General features: G+C 37.8%; 2 protein-coding genes across 3 annotated transcripts; one reads left to right on the top strand and one right to left on the bottom strand.

The window, feature by feature from the left end:
• The first annotated feature begins 1357 nt into the window (after positions 1-1357).
• Positions 1358-5298, top strand: LOC105043035 (uncharacterized). The gene is made up of 3 exons (XM_010920442.2): positions 1358-1797; positions 4169-4297; positions 4941-5298. Exons 1-3 carry the CDS (start codon positions 1441-1443, stop codon positions 5118-5120), a joined length of 666 nt encoding a protein of 221 aa, XP_010918744.2. The 5' UTR covers positions 1358-1440; the 3' UTR covers positions 5121-5298.
• A 2060-nt stretch (positions 5299-7358) lies between these two features.
• On the bottom strand, positions 7359-15292 carry LOC105043034 (uncharacterized). 2 transcript variants are annotated; one of them, XM_019850257.2, is made up of 9 exons: positions 15125-15292; positions 14959-15039; positions 12207-12296; positions 11854-12020; positions 10458-10527; positions 9953-10059; positions 9798-9860; positions 7881-7957; positions 7359-7796 (listed from the first exon to the last, which is right to left on the bottom strand). In XM_019850257.2, exons 1-9 carry the CDS (start codon positions 15203-15205, stop codon positions 7696-7698), a joined length of 837 nt encoding a protein of 278 aa, XP_019705816.1. In that variant the 5' UTR covers positions 15206-15292; the 3' UTR covers positions 7359-7695. The 2 variants fall into 2 exon arrangements, with proteins under 2 accessions (XP_019705816.1, XP_010918743.1); XM_010920441.4 differs by having other exon boundaries at positions 9953-10032; positions 15125-15289.
• Positions 15293-16788: the final 1496 nt, after the last annotated feature.

The raw sequence follows: 16788 nt of genomic DNA, 5'->3' as shown, positions 1-16788 counted from the left end.
ACCGCTGGAGGGCGGCGTGGTGGAGCCAGCGGAGGCGGCCGCGACGGGTTGTCGGATCGGCGAATCTAATCTTTCAGTCGGATTAATAGGATCTTCGATCTACCATTCTTGGCTGTGGAGGTTGGTGATGGAATGACCGCTTAGAGGAGCCGCAGAGACTCGTGAGAGCTACCGCCTCGGCCGAAAGGGTGACAGTGTCGGGCCTTTATTAAGTATTCTTGACCCGGATCCGATCCGAGCCACGTCTGCATCCGGCCTGCCGGCCTGTTTAATTATGGTCGTCCTCCCAATTAGTTTTGGGTTTTTGTTACGAATAAGCTATTTATTTTCATACATCTTTTTAGGATAAAACTTTGGGTTGCTCCATAAATTGCTTTTCAGAGTTGGTATGTAAGTGTACCAAGAAAAGGAATTTTTGTAATAATACTATAAATTTTGCAGCTTTTTAAAGAAAGCGATTGAGTGCCGCTCAAGCCAGCACAAAATTTTTACTTTTCAGGATCATTGAAAGTCCTGAACTTAAACACATTGCACAGCAACTGCACTGAATAACTGATGATAAGAGTTCACTATTAAATCACGAGAGTTGTTCAGATTCCAAATAATCTTGCCAGAATTAAAAGAAAGTGAGACAAGAGCAGATTTTTCCAAGAGAGTCAGATATTGTGGTGTGTATATATATATATATATTGGTAGAAGTGGTAGATAATGATTATTACTGTTCTTTCTGAAATGCAAAGACCAACCATGTATCAGATTCCAATTATCTAAGACCAAGCAAAGTTTGTAATGAAACAACTCAAAGAGGTCATGGAACATGTCCATAAGAGGAGTCCAAGAAAAAAACTCTCCTTAAAAATAGGATTCCCATGATTCTGTATGTTTTTGAGTTTATTTCAGATCATTGACAACCTAACCGAAGTATATACCCTAGTATTTTATAGTTATGACCAACCTATATGAATAATTACAGCTCGAAAATGCATGCAGTTAAGATTATACTGTAGTTGTTACATTTGCATGTACATTGCCATTGTTTATTCTGTGAGTCTGCAATTACAGTAAAATAAAATTTTGTATTCGTTTGTCTATAAATAAGAGATATTATTATTATTTTATCATAAAAAATAAGAGATATTATTATACTTAATTGTACTATTAAATAACATTAAGTGTATATTAATCCGTCTCTTTGTTGATACTTAAATATATATATATATATAGAAATATGGATGTAAACCTTTTTTTTTAGTTACAGTTATTATCTCATATTCAATTTTGTCATAAAATAAAATATTATAAAAATAAAAGGTTTCAAGCACAATTTGATTTATAAAAATTTTGATCAACTCACGGCAATCTCCTTGTAAAAATCCATCTCGCAGCAATTTTTAGCTCCCGGCTGGGTGAAGTCCCCTCTCGAAGCCCAGGAGTTCAGAGATGGGAGGAGCCAGACAAATTTCGAGAGAGAGCATGGAAAAAGAGGTGAGTCGCACGGTATCCTCTCGGGCTCTCCTTCTCGTCCTCGGTGTCCTTCTCCTCCTCCTCCTCTCGGTGGAGTTCGCGGAGGGGAAGAAGAAGGTGAGCATACCCGACGACCTCGACGACGTGGTGGACGACGAGGAGGACGAGGATTGGAAGCAATGGGGAAAGAAGAAGAGCTCCGCCGCGCCGCCGCCGCCTCCGCCAGACTTCTCCCGGATGAACCCGGCGGAGATCCAGGCCGAGATGATGAAGCTCCACACTGGCCCCTCCTACGGGTTCGTCAAGCTCCGGCCTGGCACCGGACGCACCAGGGTACGACAAAATGTGATAAAACAAGGGGGAAAATCCTTTCTTTATCTCCGCGTTTTAGTTACATGAAGGATTTCTGTTTCAGGAGAAGAATTTTATGTTTTCGTTCGCTGTTCTGTGCAATGTGATAAAAAAAATCCTCGTTTTTAGATGTTTAGTTTTTCTATTTCTTGGTTCTTTTGGAATTCTGCATATGTATTGGTTTTTTTTGTTATCTGAAATTTTGCGTTGGATCTTTTTTCATTCTAAGAATTTTCGTGTCTTTCTTTCTTGTTTGTTTCTCTTTTTCATAACTATGTGATATGAGAATTTTGGGTTTTAGTTCTTTACCTTGTTGTAACTTCTAGGTTGTAATTGTGAATGTCTATGTTGGAATTCTGGATATAGGTTAAGCAATTGCCTTTCTTTCCTTTCCTATAGAACTCTGTAAAAATGATTAAATTGTTGGCCGTGAGACCATAAGTTACGTTTTAGGATTGTTTGTTTTTCCTCCATTTCCTATCTTCAGTGGCTTTTTGTTGAGACGCAGGGAGGTGGGGTGGTCATGCCTGCTTTTGTGTTTTCTTTGATCTTAAGCTGGATTGTTGGAATACTGATACTTTGCATATAGATTAGGTTTTGTGGTCTTCGATCTCTGGAATATCTGTGCCATTTTACTTGTTTGCTTGGTTATTATGGACTATTTATGTCTTTATACATAATAAGTTTATGTCTTTATATGTGATGTTTGTAGGTTTGCTTATTGCTTACAGTTTCTGAGCTTTAATTAGGTTTTAAATAGTTCTTTTCTCTCTCATTTGCATCATTATTCGTTTAGATTTAGGATATGGATTGTGATATTGTTTTTTCTTTCTTTTTAGAGAAATCTTGTTTTATACTTTCCCTTGATACTTGATTCAAGAGTATTCCATAATTTTGTAAATAAACACAACGGAATTGCATGTTTATTTTATATTTCATTCTTGTAAATTTTTGTTATGGAGGTGTTATGAGCTATTCTACTATTAAAAGCGAATTTCCAACTGGTGGATGAGGCTCCACTCTGGGTCGTCCATCTCCACACCATGTGTGATGCATGACATATTCTAGTTTGATTTGATCTTTTCCTAAGAACTTTGTTTATTGATTTGACTCTATCTTGGTTAGCGTTCTCTTTGGCATTATTGAAGAGTACTGAAAATTATAGGCATGAAGCTCTTTGGTCTGGCATAGCACAGTTCTATTCTCACAATATTCTCATAATTTTCCAGTTTAAAAAATCAGTGTTGCAATTCAATGGATGATTTAGCTATCATGTAAAAACTACCAGGACAGATCTGCTTTTCAACTAATGCATTTTGGACTAGGTTATTTTTTTTCATTGTAATCTTAATAATTTTTGTAGCTTTTGGAATCTTCAAGTAGTAGATCAATTCTTTAAGGGTAGAGTTCACTATTCCCTTTATTTTCCTTATTCCCTTTAGATAATGGAGAATATGCCAGTTTACTTTGCTGAATGGAATTGAACTCAGTGGGAAAATGGTTTTCCTCATATGTTTTTCTCACTTCCCTTTGTTCTTCATGCAATTTGTGTTTGGGCCATATGGCATCATCTTAATCTTGCTTTCTGATTTCCTTTTTGGAAAATCTTTGTTTTCTGTGTATTTCTTTTTGGCTTATTTTATTTTATATTCTAACATGCTTTAAAGAATGTTATGCTTGTTCGCAGGTGAAACACATCTACTGTAGGTAGGCATGGTTGATTACCATATTTGTTTACCATAGTTACTCATGTTGTTTTTGGAGGGATTTTCGGGTGTTGTAAGAACATGGCTCACTATTTTTTTCCTTTCTAATTTTTAACTTCAACTATTTACAGGCTTAGCCAGTCAACTAGATTTTTCAAACCTGAGTAGCTTAAATAAGCACAAAATGTATACCTAAACATGTTACTCTTTCTTCAATTGATAGAGAAAATCTCTCGACCCATTGAGATAACAGATATACTTGATTTGTAACTAGAGAACATGATTTTGATAAGCTTGTCTTTGATTGTGATTGAAAAGATTAAATTTATTGTAGATGCCTGGATTACGTTATTTCATTGTTTAGGCCTGTTTTCTCTGACACTTAGATCTGCATGGTAGGTATTATATGATCAAGGAATATCCCTGTTTGTGCTTTCTTCTTCAATTTTCAGTGTCTTAAAAATGCCGATTCTGTTTCCCTCCACAAAAACAAAAAAAAAGATAAAAGGACAATTTGTTGGTTTTTATTTATGGATGAGACTGTTTTATGTAACAAACATTCGTATCATGGTGCTTGATCAGCTTGCAACTGCATATGATGAAGATTCATTTCCTCAAGGCAGCACCTGACTCCACATAATTTTCAGGAGGATGTGCCACAGATTGCTATGAGATGGAGCAAGGTTCTAAGGACTGGATCTATTGAGGCCAAGTTCATGGCTGTTGATCTGAGTACCATCATGTTCACAATGGAGAGGGGACAAGATTTAGAAGAGGTGTGTCTTTTCCGTGAATGATATCAAACTTGAATTATTTATCTATTCCTGCCAATTAGGATCAGAAACTTGGGACTTTGTTTATATGGTTGGTTCACTTCAACTTTGACGTGATCAACATTAGTTTTAGACTTTTAGTATTGATCGGAAATGTATACTAGTTATTATGAGGATTCAGCTAAAGTAAAATGTAAATAAACATTTTTGTTACAACAACATGTTGAAAAACTTTTCATTTTGAGAGTGCTGTTTTGGTTTCTTTCTCATGCTGTGAATTTAAGCTACTTGTTAATTATACAAAACGTGAAGAGTATAGACCAATGGGAGGCCTGTTTGGAACTGAAGTTTCTGTATGTAGTGTTGTTGAAAGACAGCTTGGCAATATTGATGGTATCCACAAGCATCCAACAGCCAATACCTCACAACTTGGAGATACTGAATTGCAGCTTCACGCACTATTTGCATTTCGAGTCCATGTACGTACCATTATGAGTGTATATTAGATCCCAAAACTGAAGATTTACATATTATTTCTAGAGAAAAGTTTCAAGTCTGCATGAAATTGCAATGTAGTTTATGTGGAAATGCAGCTATGTAGTTTGTGGAAATGCAGTTCCTAATTGTGTACTTTGTATTTTGCTAGTTGAAGGAGTTTGTCCTGAGCCAGCCAGAGGCATATGAAATGAAGATTGGAGATCAAGTGTATCGAAGACCTGGAGATCCTCCTCTGCATGAAGTTTTTGAGATGTTGCAGAGGAAAAAAAGTGATGCTGATGGCCATGATCCCACTGAAGACCTGCAAATTTCCAGAGATGAGTTGTAAATTTCCATTTATCATGTTTCTATGTTGCTCAAGTCACAAACAGAATGTAGCATCCCTTAAAAGCTTTACAGTTTCCTCGAGATATGTCTGGTTTTTATGTTATTTTCTCTTTAGACACTGATCGCTTGCATTCTCAAGAAAAGGGGAGCAGAGAAAAGCATGAGGTTGGTTCTGTACCTGTTTGAAGTGCACATCTTTTTTCAGCTTTTGGGCAAGGATTGTGGCGTGTGTCACTGAGTAGCTCCATTGAATGGATGCACGCTGCTTCCATAGTTCCATTCCTTTTTAGAGATCATTCATTATACACACACACACACATATGTACACACACACACACACACATATATGTATGTATATTTGTAATAATCTATTCTTATGCACCATGCTAGACTCAAGTTGCCAGGCCTTTTTAATGGTCTGGCTTTAAACTCCTCACTCTTCCCAAGATCATAGCTGGTGATTTACCTCATAATGATCGGATCCTATGAGTGTTTGTGATTGCTCACCAGTTCTTCAAATTAGTAGGCGCCCAGCCGTGACTTTGTTTTGCAATTTCTAGTGAGGGGAAATGTTCTGATTTAAAATCAGGAGGAAGGAGGATTTGATGGTTAAATCATGTTTCCGAAATTGGAAGAAAAGAGGCTCTATGAGGAAGGGCTAATTGCTAGTCCTGCACCGTGCTCCAAACCCTTTAAAAAAATATATATATCCACAAAAAGGTCCTGTATGATACTCGGAAAACCTTAGTTTCTGCGGTTCTTAGTTGTGGAGCTTGAGAACAGATCTTTGATCGTTACATGCCAAGTCTTTTTGAGATACGATTCCTTATGGAAAAGGTGACTTTTGAGATTCTTATATGATTGGAAATTCTAATGTTTTTTACTAAAATAATTGTTTGTTTGGTACTACCATTGGCCGATATATGAGTTCAAGTTTGAAATTCTTGGAGCAAAGTGAAGGAAAATGAGAAATGGCAGTTGATTTATGCCTGGATTGGCAAAACATAATGTGTAGGGTGGCAACATATATAAGTTATTTTATTTGATTTTCTTCACTCTTGATGCATCTACGAGGAGTCGTTTCCATATGAAATGGCTACTTCCCTTTTATACTCCATACATCTCTCTCTCCCTCCCTCTCTCTCTACATAGAATTGCAATTGAGCTAGTTCAGCTCCAGAAGAAGCCTGTGCTGGTGCCCTTTGTAGGCTGGAGGTTTTGCCCTAGTGCCTTGAGGCTCTGATAATTATAAAAGAGACCAATAGAAATGCCACAAAGACTCGAGAGAAATGGGTCTCATTTTTTCTTTTTCTTTTTTGGGCATAGGAAAAGGGAGTACAGATGATGTATTGAAAAGAACTGAATATGACTTTGCAATGTGGATCCCAAGATTAATAGATCAAAATGTCATGTCTCCAGGGTTTCTTGTTAAAATCATATAGGTCCAGCAGCTGAATCCTTGGAATGCTTTCAGCTTCCTCTCTCTCTTTGGTTGCACATCCCTATCTCCATGCCCCAAGTGTATAAGTTTTAAAATCAACTAGGAAGATATGGTTAACAATCATAGAACCAGATGAGGAAGGAAAAGATACCCAGGTACAGATTTTCCATCGATCTAATGCAGGTTCTCTGATGACATTTTTCTTCATAGTTGCAAGGTGATCCTCCTCAAAGCTGGTCAGAAGCAAACAGTATGAGCATAAAATTTTTGGCCAGCGATTCTGCATTGATCTCCCAAATGCAGAGAAAAACTTCAATTTCTGTAACAAGATCATCATTTTCTCAATCAATTTTAAACTCGCTATCAGGAAATGAAGGTATTTAAAAGATCACGTAATGCGCTTTAATGGTTGAAATGGTGACCCGCGGCTCATCAACATCAGCCAGGCATCCTCCTGCCCTAATGTCAGACACAGAGAGAGAGAGAGAGAGAGAATTTCAATGGTAGTCAATACTGCTATTAAATAATGCCACTAAAATCTATATGGAACGTTTTAGAAGCACTAGAATCACCTGTAAATTTATGATCCAAGAATTTATCGATAGTCATATTCCTATTAAAACATGTCACAATTATTAGCACTTGAATCACCACTCACAGCTGTGTGTGTGTGTGTGTGTTTTTTTAAAAAAAAATATTCGCAGTTAATTACTAGTAGCACAAAAATATGCCACTAAAATTCTTTGGTTTGCCAGTCAAATTTGGCTTATAACAGCGTTCTGGTACTAGCTGCTGCTGTATCTTTAAATAGTTATATGTCTATATTAACAGTACTTGCTACAAGTATCAGAGCACCTATATAAAGTGCCATGGAAGCTGCCTTAGTCCCTTGAGGGAGGGACCTTACAATTATACAACAGGCTAATAGAAGTGCCATAAAGATCTGCAAGAAAACAGCAGCTGATAATTGGGTAAGTCTAAGGTATAAACTCTAAATATGAATTCAAATAAGAGAAACTGAATATAACGTTGCCGCAGGGAGTGCTGAACAAATAAATCATTGACAGCTCATAGTGTGATGGTTGAGTCAAGTCATGGAAATGATTTGCCAGTTTGAAGCAAAAATAAATAGAAGCTATTTAAGTTTCTTGCTGAAGTCAGGGAGGTCTAGCATGTGAATCCTTGAAATGCTTTGAGCTTCCTTCCTCTCTTTCTCTGTGTTGTATCCCCATCTCCCTGCTCCAAGCAAATCATATTTTAAACTGACAAAAGACAACGTGATAAAATATCTTGGAATTGGACAAGAAAAGACAAACATACCGAGGTACAAGTTCCACCGGTCTAATGCAGGTTCTTTGATAACATTCTTCAGAGTTGCAAGACGATCTTCGACGAAGCTGGTCAGAAGCAAATGGTATGAAGGCAGAATTTTTTGAGAAAGAGATTTTGCATTAATCTTCCCAAGTACAAGGGGAAAAAGTATAACTACTGCTGATAGATTATAACATTCTCAAAAGAAAAAAAAAATCACAATTCAATTTGAACTCTGTTTCATGAACTAAAAGTATTAAAATATTATGTAGTGCACTTCAAATGGCTAACACAAGCATAAAAGGTGGGTTACAGATCCTGGATTTATAAACTGAAACAGTTTGGTCTTAAATAAAGTTGTTAGTAATAGATTTCCACAAGACCGAATAGCTATTCTAAATTCCATTTCAAAATTGCTCAACAAGTAAGATTCCAACATGCAATGCATATCGGAGATAAGCATGGATTGCTGTGGTTTCACTATCACAAAATAAAAGTTTTCTATCATTAACATGATAAGACAGAGACTCTCATCTTTATCTGATATTCTCTTGTTCCTCTCTAAAGAGTGCATGGAGTGGGTTAAAAAAAGGGGTTTTATTTATTAAAGATGGGAATGTGCACGAATGAGTGGAGACATGGGGACTTGTTTGGCAATCTGACTCTTTCTGCACCCTAAAACATTGCTTGAGTCAGCTGCTTCCCACAAGCAGCCCTCTGAGCAGACATAGGATCAATGAAATAATTACTTGTCCCATATAAATCTGCACCAGCCAGTCTTCTCAATTACCCCTTCTTACTGTGTTCCAAATCTAACTTATGGAATAGCCTCTGTTGGATCCAATAACCAGACTACCTCATCCCTAATGCAGGGCTAGCAATTTAGCATCCCCAATAAGCATTCAAATTTCAAACTGCCATTGATTTTTCTTTTTCCCTCTTATTTTTATTTTTTCTTTTTAATTGGGGAGGAGAGGAGATGCAGACTCTAGCATCCATTAGAAATGATAGTTACAAAATTGAGAAGTCACCTTTCAATCTCCAGTTATATTCTTTAATGACCAAACTCTCATGCAACCTTTATCAGCCACTGTGCAATCTCCAAGCCATCCCCAATCCTGTATCAGTTAGCTTTGTTCACTCATATTACCTAAGCTGATTGCAGTTTCCACTCTTATATGTGCAAGTTTTGGGTCCCTGACCCAAATCTCTTCCTCCAACAGGCAATTTCTTCTGTTTACGCTGTTCACAAGTTGGCTGCTTGCTAATTAGGTATCAGAACAGTCCAAGAAAACCTACCATTCCTTCATCTGGAAGACCTGTAACTGTTGATCTCTTCCATCTTAGGTCTGCAAATAACTTACTTTTTTTTTTTTTTCCTGAAAGTGAACTTACGTTGGTCAGGATGATGCCACTAAGCAAATATTCTGGCTTCATTGCTCGTCAATTTTTTTCTTCATTTCCCTTTCCAATAATTGATAAAATGTTCCACAAATTTTACAAGAACTGAGATGCCATTATTTGTTGATGGTTACAAAAATTTTAGTCTGCAATTCAAGCTGCTATTGTACTTTTAGGAGGATCCATAAAATTCTAGATAAAACAGACAACATTAAAATAATGTCTCATCCATATCAATGCACAAGACCACAAGTTTAAAGTCACTGGAACAACTACTTCATAGGCCTTCTTTTAAGTGCACCATGGCAAATGCAAGGAGTAAAAAAAATTCAAGGGGTAAAATTATTTTGTCTTTGACTTCTGAAGTTATAGACCCCTGAAGAATGAGTAATCAAGAAAGCATAGTCCAATGCAGAGGAACACATATTGGAATGCAAAGATGGTTTAAGAAATCGTTTGCATTTCAACTTAGGCACCAAGATTCATGCATAAGATGGAAACGTCCTACTGAGAATTAAAACTTACTGAAGTGTCAAACTGTCATGTTCTGGCATTGCTTGGAGCTTCTTTAGCACCTCTACCTTTGGCCTGATGAATAAGGGAAAGGGCCATATCACCAAACCTATAAATGCATTGCTTAAAAGTGGGGAAAAATAAATAGGCAGAGAGGACATACTAACCCAGTCCCTAATCCATATATCCTTTCAGAAGGAATAGTTACTCCTGCCAGTTCTCGCAATAATGCATCAGCAAATCTGCTCTGAAATTTAAATAGAAAAGGAAACATCTACAAGTTGTCCTTAGCAGAAATAAAAGTTGAAAATGGAACATATCTGCAGCTTGTTGTTAATTATGTGCTTAGAGTATGCCAAAGACTAACTTGTGCAACAGGGACAAATAGCTTTCACAAATAGAGTTTGTTATATAGTCCAATTCGTTGACATCTTTTGTTATATAGTCCAATTTGTTGACATCTTAAATAGAAGACCTAGCAACTATAAGGTAATGTTTTCCACTTCATACAAAAGAAATATCTCTTACACCATTTTTATACTCTTAAAAGCCAAAGACTATTTTTGTATCTAACTTATGCAGTTTAAAAAGTTTTAGAGAAGTTAAAAAAAAATGCTGATATTGAATTCATGGCTATAGAAGAAACAGTACAAAGGACAGGAAAGTTCATACCTGTTTTGTCGTGACAATATAAACTTGAGAGCTTGCAAATCTCAAAGCATCTGCTACACCTGGGTAAAATCTGCAGGATCATCTTTTAGTCAATATAAAAACTCCAAACTGTCTCTTCGTAAGTAAGATAAATTCATGGAACTGAAGCTGCATTTATGCATTGCATCATCAGAAAGCAGGAAGCCCTCAGGTAACATAGGCATCAATCTCATTTCGGATATGTAGCATTTCACATGATTTCATGACCGCCATTAGGTACGGAAAGAATCAAAATAGGTTCATATGTTCATGAAATGACTAGCCCTTGATCCATAGGCTATTGACTATTGCATACAGCAAGTGGACTAACACTTTTGTGAAAGCAACAGTACTACTAAGTACTAATATGTAAAAACAGCAGAGATCCCAACTATATGTTTTCTAATCTTGAGCGAAAAGTCGACATTTATAACATAAAACTGGTTTAGGATCATAGTCAGAGATATTCGATGAAGAAGTTTCCACACTACTGGATATGCTGCTTTATCAGAAAGTTTAGTTATGGTAGTTATTTACCATCCTTATCACATATAGCAAGCTGCCATGATTAAATAATCACTGAAATATAGACTCAAGTGGGGAAAAAAATAAAAGAACTCATGGCCAGGTAATATTACAGTTTCATTGGATGCTATGCTACAGAAAGTAGTTCTGGGAAGGAATATAACTTATTCAAGTAGTAGCACGTAGATATGTCCTGTCCAATAATCCAATGATCTATGTTTCAGAATTTTTTCGGTCCTGGTATGTCTCATCTACCTATGTAACACCTATATCATTTGACAAGCATGCATATTTACTCCAAGGAAGTCTACCGAAAAATCCATAGATGGAATAAGAAAGCTCTAGCATCATCATAATGTTCAGTAATCTCAACAAGGAAAAACTCCCATTTAAGGTTGCAGGAAACAGTAATCTAAATAACCATTTCATTAAGCTCCTCTGTATATCTTGATTTAACTAATGAGAGGGCCATTTGGGTACAGAATTGGACAGCTAAAAGAAATCTTGATAGAACCTTGATAGCAGCATATAGCTATGATGGAACAGATGGTAGACATACTGTACAAAAATGGGTTCAAGGCAGGAGCAAACTGGAGAGAAGTATCATGCAGTAGGTCCCATTGTTGTTCTTTGTAGTGTACTCAATAAATATTCAGAGTTGTAAAAGAAGGATATTTGATTTCATCAATCTTAGATTCTGAAAATATAGTGATTGATTTCATTGACCTTTAGAAGTATAAAATCTTAATTGCTCATCCATAAAAGAGCACCCATTCTTTTCTTCCGACTCAGGATCTCTAGAATACAAACTTTAAGCATTTAAATGGAAGAAAGAATCACCTAATTATAATACCTGTTAGCACTAATCCATCCTGATAGATCATTCTGCATCCAATCATCCCTTACTCTTCCGAAAAGATCTATCAAAGCATCTCTGTCTTCATTCCACTCCTTCATAATGATAGGCTTCAGTTGCGACCAGTTATTTAATATTGCTTCAACAGTAAGTCCATCTGCAACCTTGCTCATCAAATAAGATATTATCTAAAATCCATCAAGTTCCTCGAGCATACAGTATTGCTACTAGTATTTCAGTTAAAATGTTAAGCATTTTATCACTCTCTTTTGGTAAGAGACCAATTTTTAAGTTTTAATATCCATTAGGAGTAAAAATATGGTATTATGAATCAAGTTTCAATGATTTACCGATGATTTTCGAATGGACGGCATTTGAAGTTCCAATAGCAACCTAACCAGCAATAAATTTTCATATCCTGTTTCGACCACGGGACGAAGCTGTTGCAACAGATGAATTTTTAGCTTAAATAAAATGGTTAGCCATATCAAATAGTTCACAAGTTGAATCTGTTGTAGATCATGCAACATAATCCCTCTCTAGATCATGCAACATAATCCCTCTGGACACACCCTCCTTTGTTGTGCAATACAAATATTTTATAGTTGCTGGTAGCCAAGGCAAGACAACCCATTACATCTGATATTTGCAAAGAAAAGAGCAACTTTGATATCTTAGTATTAAAGCATGGCAACAAAAAGCAGTTTCTCAAACTTAATTAATAAAAATGTAATAAGAGAAAAAAATACAAGATAACAGGTCAATCATAAGAAAAATGCTCGTTTTGCTGGTGGTATGTGGAAGCCATATTTGAGAAGGTTTACAATCTGAGTGTTGGAGCAAATTCGGGTCAGAAACTTAACTGAAATGAACTGACTGCAAATAATTGTTCCAGACTTCATTTAAAATAGTGCAATGGCAGCAAGAAAACAAAAAGGCTTCATAACAAAGGAAATGAAACATGCAGTCATTTTGGTAAAATGGACTGACACTTCTCTACATGATTTAAGACTATGATTATATTGACCAGATAAAAGTCCAAAATTCTATCAATCTAGGAGACATCTTGGCCCATATGCAACCATGACACATGTACCCAAAATAATATAATATTATGGATGCTCTTTTACTTTACCTGGTGTGAAAAAGTTACTACAATTGTTTTACTTTTAGAAATTCTATGGTAAAAATATATTTCTGACTAACTATGACATTTGTTGGATGAACATGGAAACAAAAGATGATAATATAAGGAATACATATAAGGAATACAGTCATCAGATTTGTGCATTAAGATTCTTATGATTCATGTGTTATGCAGTGAATACTAATTATCATTGGTATTCATTGATTCAGCCACCAAAGTAGCCATTCCTAATTCAATATGATGAATTGAAAATTGCTTTCAAACCTCTAACACATTAAAATCTCATATGGGAACAAGACCTTTCTTGAAGTAAATATGAGGTCTGTAATTTTCATCCCCATAGGTTTGCTTTTGTATCATGTCTCAACTACATGATGCATTCTTGTTCAGCCCGATAATCTGAGAAATAACAAGCAAATCAAATGTGTACACTTGCTTTATGTGCTGATCTATCGGTTGGTAAATATGCTACAAGGTTGAACAATGAATCTATCTAACATCCCAACCTCATCTTTGGAACATGTGCCTATAGTCGAGAGGCAATTTGCTGTTTCCTCATTTTTAGGCTTAATTTTGCTAAGATTGAAGATTATGCCTAATTGACCATCCTTCTTGCCTCTCTCTGAGTTTTGCTTGAGAAGGGGATATGCCTCTTGTTATTGTTTTGCAGCATATGCTATCGGTTCTGTTGTCAGGTGTAGGTTTGCACCCATATACCTAGCAAGGAATGTTCATTAACGTCTCTTCCTACTCATAACTGAAGATTATGAGAAGGCTTTCTGGTAGTCATCCATGCTGATCTTTTGGATCAATGGCATGTCATTCTCCTGAAGCTCCATGATGAGAATTTGAAGATGACCCATCTTCTTCACAATGGACTCATCATCTATTGTTCTCAGTACATACAATATCTGTGATAATTTTTGTTCTATTGATGAATAAATTCCCAAAGCATTAGATCAGAAGTCATGAAATAGATATCAGGCAGCTGATCAAATAGCACCCAGTGGATTTTCCTGTGGCTATCAAACTGCTCCTTGAACTTTCTTTTCGAACCTTACAACTATCATCCTTAAGTTGATGCTAGTTACATATCTTTGCTCTTGTGGCGATCTAAAAATGCATCAAAATACAGTTGGTCAATGCTTGATCTAGACTGGCTACCATTTGAAGTTCTGGCTAGCCAACTTCTCAATATAAGCATCATCATCAAAAGATGATTCATGGTTATGAAACTTAAGTAAAAGTGCAAGAACTAACCACTACTATAGGTCACATATGCTAGCACGATCTTTTCAAAAACTTCTGCACAAAATATCAATTAACGAATTGCACGAGAATATGATGAGTTTAGAGTAATTATAGAAAGCCTTAATGAGCTTGGCAAAACAAAGAGTATGAGAAATTGAGAACAATATGAGAGACCCTTGGATAAAGATTTAAACATTGAATAAATGACTCTTCCAACCACAGCATGCCATGGTTGCCGCAGCACCTAGCCACGCTTTACCATCCCAATACTTAATTGAACAAGAGAAGAACATCTATGAACAGGTCCTTCAAACTTTGAAAACATTTATACATGTAAAGAGGAGATGGCCTTGCATTAAAGACCAATTGCAAGGCTTTCCCTCTGCAAAGAAAGATCCAAAAATCTAATTTAATCTAGGGAAACTTCACGCTGGATTTTCCTTCAGTATTTACAGATTTAAGGTTTTCCATATCAGTTTGATGATCACTTACTGTCCCACAATTACAACATGTGTCTATCAAATTGAAACTACCACACAAGCAGTTAAACCACGGACAAACTCATGCAAAAACAATCTCATAATCAAATATGAACAAAGTAAATTTACTTTAAGTTGTTGCTGAAATTGAACGTATTTGTAATAGTGAAACAGACAACAAGAAAAGGAATTTGGGTTAGGGAAAGAATCAAGACGTCTGCTCACGGTGTGCATTTGATCGACGATCCATTCTTCCAAGCTCGAGTCCACTCCATCAAATAGTGACGGCCACCTAATTTTAGCAGCCTAAAAGATAAAACAAATAATTACATCTAAAAAAGATAAAACAAATGAGAAAAATAAGAAATAAGACCACAGAGATAGAGAGAACCTTGACGGCGGAGAGGGAGCTCTCGCCGCAGCTATCGCAGAGGACTCCGTCGAAGTCCAGCGCGTAGAGATCCCCACCCATTCCCGTTTTCCTTTGCTCTCCGTGCTGGGTTTCGGTACAGCCGTTTATTTTACCCGGAGAGGTTGCGTCGCAACTTGCGAGTTGTTGCGATGGATGGGGTTGGTGTTTTTGAGTCGTCCGTTAAGTCTCGGGTCGGTTGGATTCTGCCACGTTGGCATGCGTTAGCATCTTTGGAGCCATCCGCTGGGTTACTGTTCTTTCTCTCGTCCGGCAGCGCTCTAATCCTTAGATGCGGCTTAGATTCTCTACCGAATGGTTACCAAATTTTTATCCTTGCGCTAAGATTTTGAGATTCGGAAAATACATATGATATTTCTCCGAATGGATAAGCGAGAAATTTTAATTAAAATCTTGGAGGATGCATCTACAAGCATTGGAATCTAAACGGGCATATGAGTCGCTCTCTCTGTCTCGATCAAAAAAATATATATATTTTCATGCTAGACAGATTGGGCAACCTAGCTAAACTGCATCCTAATCCTTTTCTTGTTTACTGTTAATATAGAATGGATCTTGTTGCGGCCAATCCCCTCATCGCCTGGTCACCGAGAGCGAGCGTCTGCAAAAGAAGTCCGCACTGACCGAAGGTGACTCCGGCGGAGACCCTCCGACGATCAAATCAGAGAGGAGACTGGGCAACAGTAAAAAAGAATCAAGGAGCTCAGCGATGAAAGAGAGAGAGAGCTAGAGAGAGGGGAGTTCAGGGGTTTCGAAAGAACTTCCTCCAGCACTGTTGCCTTCTCCATTTTATAGTAGAGCGCGGCATGGCGCCGTCATTAATGGTGCAGACAATGGGAGGAGTTGTCAAATCGTCGGAGGCTGTCAGAGTCGCCGTGGGCTGTCAAATCACCGCGGGTTGTCAGAACGAACCCATGTCCTCGGCAGGACAATATTCCAGGGCAGCTATGCCGCATGCCCTTGTCAGGACGGCGACCCTCAGTAGTCGTATGGTGTTTGAGGAAACCGACCGACCATACGTCAGCATTTTGTTGTGGGATATCGGGTGATGACCCGGAGGCACCGTCGGCTGGTCAGGTGTCTTGCTTAAGTCAGATGTCGGCTGTCACCCCCGACAGTGAATCGGTAATAGGAGTTCGGCCGCTCGATTGGTCGGGAACAGCATGAGTCGGTTCAGCCGATACTCCTTCAGTCGGACAATGTCGGCAGCTACTATCGGCAGTCGTCGACCAGTGTGGTCGGCAGAGTCGGGCGTCGGTCGGAGTTATCCGTCGGTCGTCGGTCAGACCGGCCCGAGGGTAAGTCGGCGTATGGGGGTCAGTCGGTATATCCCAACAGTTGCCCCCCCACTCCTGAGTCCGATGTCGTGTTGGCTCGCTTGAACACGTGGGCGACGGCTTCAGGCGAAAGGAGTGGTTTTCCGTCATGTCTTGCCCTGACTCTGGCGATCGCATCAACAAACGATCCGATGTCGGTCGTCTCGACTGCAGGTCGAGCATGCATGTCGGGTTGGAGGTCGCCCAACCTCCGAACGTAGTATGACACGATCATCCCGTAGAGTCTGATAGTCGAGTAGCATCCGACGTATCCGATAGTCGAGTAACGTCCGACGTATTCGGATAGGA

This window comes from Elaeis guineensis, chromosome 4, assembly GCF_000442705.2.
Source record: "Elaeis guineensis isolate ETL-2024a chromosome 4, EG11, whole genome shotgun sequence".
NCBI classification, from domain to species: Eukaryota; Viridiplantae; Streptophyta; class Magnoliopsida; order Arecales; family Arecaceae; genus Elaeis; species Elaeis guineensis.
The sequence above is the reverse complement of the archived record's forward strand: the minus strand, read 5'-3'. Positions and strand labels throughout refer to the sequence as shown.

What these genes read in the sequence shown, in the direction of transcription:
- LOC105043035 (XM_010920442.2), top strand. Translation starts at nt 1,441, where the DNA reads ATGGGAGGAGCCAGACAAATTTCGAGAGAGAGCATGGAAAAAGAGGTG. An exon ending in CTGGCACCGGACGCACCAGG is followed by an intron (nt 1,798 to 4,168) that starts GTACGACAAAAT and finishes CATAATTTTCAG; the next exon opens with GAGGATGTGCCACAGATTGC. An exon ending in GGGGACAAGATTTAGAAGAG is followed by an intron (nt 4,298 to 4,940) that starts GTGTGTCTTTTC and finishes GTATTTTGCTAG; the next exon opens with TTGAAGGAGTTTGTCCTGAG.
- LOC105043034 (XM_019850257.2), bottom strand. Translation starts at nt 15,205, where the DNA reads ATGGGTGGGGATCTCTACGCGCTGGACTTCGACGGAGTCCTCTGCGAT. An exon ending in GCTCCCTCTCCGCCGTCAAG is followed by an intron (nt 15,040 to 15,124) that starts GTTCTCTCTATC and finishes TTTATCTTTTAG; the next exon opens with GCTGCTAAAATTAGGTGGCC. An exon ending in CGTCCATTCGAAAATCATCG is followed by an intron (nt 12,021 to 12,206) that starts GTAAATCATTGA and finishes TTGATGAGCAAG; the next exon opens with GTTGCAGATGGACTTACTGT.